The sequence below is a fragment of the Heptranchias perlo genome, chromosome 24, assembly GCF_035084215.1.
Source record: "Heptranchias perlo isolate sHepPer1 chromosome 24, sHepPer1.hap1, whole genome shotgun sequence".
NCBI classification, from domain to species: domain Eukaryota; kingdom Metazoa; phylum Chordata; class Chondrichthyes; order Hexanchiformes; family Hexanchidae; genus Heptranchias; species Heptranchias perlo.
Genome location: NC_090348.1, coordinates 5490678 through 5497941, shown reverse-complemented (window position 1 = coordinate 5497941; position 7264 = coordinate 5490678). Strand labels below are relative to the sequence as shown.

At 44.7% G+C, this 7264-nt stretch overlaps 1 protein-coding gene across 1 annotated transcript in view; it reads left to right on the top strand.

Annotated features, from left to right (window-relative positions):
• The first annotated feature begins 243 nt into the window (after window positions 1-243).
• socs2 (suppressor of cytokine signaling 2) overlaps window positions 244-7264 on the top strand; it is a 50006-nt gene continuing 42985 nt past the window's right edge. Inside the window, exon 1 of the mRNA XM_068005312.1 lies at window positions 244-1177. Within this exon, the coding sequence (XP_067861413.1) occupies window positions 1048-1177 (130 nt within the window). The 5' untranslated portion in view covers window positions 244-1047. The remainder of the gene's footprint in view (window positions 1178-7264) is intronic.

The following is a 7264-nucleotide window of genomic DNA, read 5'->3' as shown; positions in this document are numbered from 1 at the left end:
CCTGCTCTCCCAGCCCTTGTCCTGCTCTCCCAGCCCCTGTCCTGCTCTCCCAGTCCCTGTCCTGCTCTCCCAGCCCCTGACCTGTTCTCTCAGCCCCAGCTCTGCCCTCTCAGCCCCAGCTCTGCCCTCTCAGCCCCAGCTCTGCCCTCTCAGCCCCAGCTCTGCCCTCTCAGCCCCAGCTCTGCCCTCTCAGCTCCTCCCCTGCCCTCCCAGCCCCTATCCTGCTCTCCCAGCCCTTGGGGGGAGACTACACGTTGCCGCAATCGTCAGTTCCCAGTGCAAAACAGGACCGACCATTTTGATTGAATGCGCGGCAGTGGTCACACAGTCATGCCCGGGATCAACTGTGCAGTGGGGGAGAAATATTTAAAAGCAGCAACATGCATTTAAAGGGAAATTCAGCACAGGCTTATGACTGAACTAGTCCATTACTTTATTTGTACGTCTCGTTTTAATGATATTTTCATTTGATAACAAGTGTAAATAAATGCACTAGTTTTCTGGTCGATTGTGCTGAGGGGATAGAGAGAGAAAAAAGGACATAAAAATCAGAAACGCATCAGTGTGGAGAAACGAGCCCGAGAAGTTGCTTCACTCACACTCACTCACTCTGCCTCCATTTGTAAAGAAGCGGTATTCCTACATCAGGATCAGGATGACTGCCGATGCCCGACACGCAGAAGTTTATTTCCCCACTTTGTGAGATTGACGAGTTGGTCCTTTGGGGAATGTCGGGCGGCCGCAGCCCGCACCTTGTGGTTGAAATACCCCCTGTAATTAACGTCAACATTTCCGAGTAACGCTGATGCCCTGCAGGTGATCACAGAACAGGAGAAATACTATCAGTGTCCCCCCCCCCCCCTCTCTCTCTCGTTTCTTTTTGCAGATATCCAAGGGCGTGATTGAATCGTTAAGTGTCTTGTAACATAAAAGTTCTGGCTCCCAATAGGAAATTCTTGGTAATGTAAGAAAGGAAGAGCGGAACTGTTTTTTTTTGTTGCCCTTTTCGTTAACTCGGACGATCGCTTCGCTGGAATTTCGGCCCCAATGACTTGCCAGGAGGCAACAGACAATGTGGATTCAATCCAGACTGACCAGAGACCCGGGAGAGGCTCGCCGACTGTGGATATTGAACAGGACCGCATTTCAGCCGCCATGGCGGATCTTCGGAGTACAGGTACCTATAGCAGGGCTTGCCCCTCGATGCTCTCATTACAGTGTGTATAGCTTGGGTCGCTAATGTAAAGCTAGTCCCAGCCATTTTAACGTAGAGCCCCCAGCCCTCCCACCTTTTTAAAAAAAAAAGTTATTTGCACTTTTAATTCTCATGTGCTCCTCTGCCAAGGCAAAAAAACGCGCCTGTTGGGTTGGATAAATTCCTTAGCAACTTAACAGATCGCTATAATGATGCTTCGCGCTTTTTTTGGCGGAGTTTACTGAACAACTATTTGCAAAATCTATTTTTTTTACCGACCGTTGCTGGTATCAAACTGGGCGTGCCGCTCAATTACGAGCTGTGTTAGAAAGCCTGTAAAATAAATGACCGCTCTTTTTATATAGACACACAAAACAATATTTATGAAATTCTCCAATCTTACAGGGGAAAGGAGTTGGGCAGGTGGCTGTGTTTGAAAATTCTCTCCTCAGATTTCACTTTTTACTAAACATACAGCAAGGTTTAATTTAGGTTTAGTCAAATTTGTATTTTTTTTACAATAATTCGATATTTTCATATGTAACCTTAAACAAAACAAGGCTTATGTTAAAAGTTACCGAAATTACTTAAAAGGCGAGGCTCCGAGAATTTTGAATCAGTTGTTTTCCCTTCAAATTCATTTCACTTTCAGTTTTTAAAATAATCCATGAGAAAAACTTAAAACCTTCCAAAAAACCGAGAAACTGCAAAGGGGAGAGGGATTAGTTAATTAGTGTGAAAATGCAATAAGATTATATATTTTAAAAACATTTTCTCCGGAAACAGTGGTGGAAGCAGAATCTATAATAAGTTTTAAAAGGGAAGTGGATAAATAGTAGGGAGATAAAATAAAGGAATATGGGGAATGGGACTGAGTGGACAGGTTGCTGTTTGGCAGAGCAGGTGCAGGGGTGAATTGCCTCCTTGTGTGCTGTCAAATTTTACGATTCTGGTCACGAACAAATACACGTTTTGTTTCAACGGGAGTTTATCTGATCGGGGGAGGGCAGGGGTGGATATAATGTAAAAGCAGAACTCCATCTTAGTTCAAACCATAAAATCTATCATATCTTCTTTACGCAGAGCTTTAGATGGCCAATGTTTTATAATTTTTAAAACGGACTTCTTTGAACTATTTCCTTGAAAGAATTTCTTTCTCTTTGTGAGGGAAATATAATGTACGGATACTGTCCAGGGATATGTCAGTTTCCATGTGAAAGTATCTGGTTTCCAGAGGGAAGTCATCACAAAAAAAGTTGCATCCAAAATTCCCTCACCTCTTTGACAAACTAAGTGTGGATGAAACTTGCAGATGCCATTTGGACACCAAAGGATTGTTTCTGGAACCAAGCTGTGTGATATGCAGGTCAGGTAGCAAATGAAAAGAAAATCAACAGACAAGCAAAGGGTTTTTAAGCTCTGTGACGTTGATCGCGGTAAACTATCCCATCTTATCCTTCTCGACCTGTCTGCAGCCTTTGACACAGTTGACCACACCATCCTCCTCGAACGCCTCTCTGTCATCCAGCTGGGTGGGACTGCCCTTTTCTGATTCCACTCTTACATATCCAGTCATAGCCAGCGAATCACCTGCAATGGCTTCTCTCCCGCTCCCACACCATTACCTCTGGAGTCCCCCAAGGATCTATCCTTGGCCCCCTCCTATTTCTCATCTACATGCTGCCCCTCAGTAACACCATCCGAAAACACAACGTCAGATTCCACATGTACGTCGATGACTCCCAGCTCTACCTCACCACCACCTCATTCGACCTCTCCACTGCCTCTATATTGTCAGGCTGCTTCTCCGACATCCAGTCCTGCATGAGCCACAATTTTCTCCAATTAAACATTGGGAAAACCAAAGCCGCTGTCTTCGGCCCCCGCCACAAACTGGGAATCCAGCTGTGGCTAATTGTATGTTTGATTCGTACATTAAAAATGAGGAATAGACACGGTCATTGGGCCTGTGATCTCAATCCTCATATTCACACGTTGTATACATGTGAACTTTAACCTTTTTGTGCATTTGTTGGTAAAATGGTACGACGAAAAGCAGAGTGTGGGAGGTTTTTTTGATCATTGTGAGTGCTTTACTTCCTTGGTTCCTGAATGGCGGGAGATGTTTGTTCAGTAAATATACACGAGTGAAGTACCTTTGCCTGTATTGAGTGTGTGTAAGGGATTTTCTAATAAAATTAGTGCATGTGGTTAAAACAGTGTCGCTGTAGCCTCATCTGTGAGTAGTCACCGATTTCTATTGGACAACACTCGACTAGAGGAAATCGCTTGAAATAAAGGTGATAATTAATGGGCGTAATAACGGGAAACCGTAGATGGGATCAATGGTATAGCTCTGATTGGACAGGTGTGATCTTTGCAACTTGCTGTCGACCTACCTACCTATTTCTCTGTGTAAAAGGTCTGTGGTCTGGCATCTGTCACACTCCACAGTCACACCTCAAATTGTCACATTCTGTATCAGATGGAAAACAATCTTAACAGAGGGACAAAAAGCCAGTCATTGACCTGGTTTTTAAAACTGCCAAGCAATTTACCAACCTCTAGTTGATTTTGGCTATCATGGTGGGGAGGGGGAGAATTTCAAACAGTTACAATTACCTGTATTCCCACAAGCAGGACTTGAGCCTTTAAAGGGACAGGCCTGGTTGGTAGCCCAGCATTACAACCATGCACCAGACCTCAGACCCCCCAGATATGCACACTACACCATTGTCTATCACCTGTTACACGTTTACTGCTTGGTCCTTGTAAAGCACTCAGGCAACCATAAGTCTCTTTCATTGCTTACTCACAGCATATATTCAAGTGGCAACTTCCAAGTGGAACTTTTGTCACACTGACAAGGGACTTTACACCAAAAATCCTTCTAGCTCGTTCTGCAGCTGTATGCTCATCCCTCTTTGAATGGAAAACTTATGAAGCTGCAGCAGGTGCTAATGATTGTATTACACCTTAGATGGAGTGTAGAGCAGCATCCCACCCAAGGGTCTGTGCAATGGAATCATTGCTGGAGCATCCCAGTGATGTGCTCATCAGTAACTCGGGGCCTTGTCGTATCTACGCTTTGCTGCAGTGAGGGAGCTTCTCATTGGGGTCAGTGGGCCATGGGTGCAAAGTTCTCCCAAAAGTTCATTTGTTCATTCTCTCATTACGTTTCCTACATTACAACAGTGACTACACTTCAAAAGTACTTAATTGGCTGTAAAGCACTTTGGGATGTCCTGAGGTTGTGAAAGGTACTATATAAATGCACGTCTTTCTTTCTCAGCAACTTCAAACAATGCAGGCAGCGTGGGTCGCTCCAGAATAAAAGCATCAATGGTGCACCTGGGATAAATGGGCTTAACATGTAGGGAGACATAGCTGTTTTCAGGAGCTAGCTGCACGTTAATGGAACGGGAAGCCCTCTTGGCCACATGGGTTCCATCTATAATACCCTGCACTCTTGGGCAGCCTGCCATGTGGTGAATGCTTGTGGTCTCTCCATTTGCAGTGTCCTTTCCCCAGGGAAAGCATTGAAGGGTCTTCCCCTGGCAAATGTCAGCCACTTGCTTTATGCAGGAATGAGTTACAGACCGGCTTGTCTGGCAGATGTCCCCTGTGGTGGCGTGGAAGGATCTAGTTGCTCCCACAGTGGTGCTAGGTAGGTAATGTACCAGGATTTTGACTGAGTGATGATGAAGGAACGATGATATATGTCCAAGTCAGATAGTTGGGTGATTTGGGGAGTTCCCATCTCAAGAGTGAATTTGCAATGCCCAGTTGACTGACATAGCCATTGGACCAACTACTGTCGTGAAAGATATCAGGGTCTTGGAAAATCAGGTCTTGAGAATAGTCTGGACTAGGAAGCAGGTCCAGAAAAAGTTTTGTGATCTCAAAAACCCCAATGAGTTAACAGTAATCTAGCAGCAAAGAGCAGGAACTGACAGGATGGACGTAGCAATTTTATTCCTACACATAGATAGGCAAAAAAAAACACTTGTTACAGCAAGAACGTTAATGGAAGCCATTTCTGGAGAGCAACTGAAATGGCTAATGGAAAAGAAGTATGAATGAATGTAGAATAGGGAAAGAACCTTTTCATTAAATGGAGAAGCTGCTCATATAAATGGAGCAAATTTAAATGTTTTTTTTCTCAGATGAAGGAAGATAACTATGAATGAATGTCCACTGAAGCGATGTATGGAGACCAAGTGCATTAATCATTTGTTACTCAGTCCTGCTAATCAAATTTAGATTTATGACCAAATGTGTAGGATCATTAACCCTTTGTTATGATCCTTGGGGATCTATATATCATGATTAACGGATGCCCTCGATCATTGCGTATAATCATTGTTCGATCATGACTGGAATGTTACACAACAAAACACACAGTGGGGCCTAACTCGATTCTAGCAGCACTCAGCGATGGCAGGCCAGAACAGAGAGGCCCGAGGACTGACATAAATTTATCCTCGGACCTCATCAGAATAAATCAGGCAAGCTTCGGATGCCAATCAGGCACCCCGACACAGCTCGCCTGTCGGGGCCTAAAGAATGTTGTCCAATAGTGGCCTGCAGTTATTTTGTGGAGCCAGGAGGAGCACTCCTGATCCTTTCCACAACAAAAACAACATTTTCAAAGTTTTTGGACCTTTTGTGAGCAGCCTCCAGTGGACCCTCTCTTTGACAGATGGCAGTGAGCCCGCTGTCCGTGAGCTCTTGATACGTGTGGGTGGAGAGTGAGGCTCTTTCCTGTTGGCTCGTACTTACAAACATACACTTATTATGTCATGATTTTCTATTTTACTCTAATACTCTCATTACATTACATGGAATTACATGGAATGTACTGCACAGAATCAGGCCTTTTGCCCAACTGGTTTATACTCCACACGAGTGTCCTCCCACCCTTCATCTAACCCTATCAGTATATCCTATTGGTTTCTCTGTCATGTGTTTATCTAGCTTCTCCTTAAATACATCTCTGCTAGTCACCTCAACGACTCCTTCTTCAAGATGAAGGTGAGGTAATCTGTTCATTAATGTCCATATATTTTAGTTGGGATTCCCTTAGTTTGGCAATTTTTCCTTTTTTTTCTCCCTTTCCCACATCCTGATTTTGTCTTCTATTACTATCTTGTGCTGTTTAATCACTTTCGACTTCCCCTTCACCTAAAGCTTACTTTCACTTCTCAGCACCTGATTCCACTTTCTTGCTTTCCCCGTCTCTCCCATCCCACATTAGTTTATACTCTCCCGCACAGCTCTAACTGACCTCACACCTTGTGAACCGGGGTGGGTCGAAAAGGTTTTCTTGCATTGGTGTTGCCCAAGGTTTGTTATTTCCCTGATGCCAGCCCAATTTTTTGGTAAGCTGTGATCTGTCGTGCACAGTTTGCTGCAGAAAAATGTATATTGAGTTTCCTCTGGGTGGCCAGCCTGAACCTCTTCATGATTAATGAGGCAGCATCATGCATAACACATTTGGATAGGGGTCTGGGGAATAAGGCACTGTATTCCAATCCAGTATTACTGGTGAAAGCTTTCCCTCTTGACACTAATATGAGGAAGAGATAGGGGAGAAGAAATTGACAAATTCCTTTTTTTAGTTTACTAGCTTAAAATGATGGGCCCGAAATTCCGGTCCTGGATTCTGCCCCGTTTTTAGCTCTGGCCATTTTTCAGGAAAGGGTAGGGTGTGGCCGTGTACAGACTTTCTGCCCACGCCTCCTACATCAAGGGAGGGGGTAGGGGGAGGCATATAATGAGGGGTTCCTGGGCCACCCGGCGAACACCACCCTTAAAATGCCTCTGTGGAACTCATGCTAGCTGACAGTGGCCATCAATCCCCCTTGAGGCCCCAGAGAGGATTGCAGACCTTGCCTGAAGTAAGGTAATGGATGTCGGAACGGTGTACTAGAGTAATGGGTCCTCTTGGAGCCGAGGATCCCTTGAAGCCATCTTCCCCTTGGGCACAGGATTGGCCGGGGTGCCCTCTAGTGGAGTGGCTGTGAAAGAAGAAAGAAAGAACTTGCATTTATATAGCGCCTTTCATGA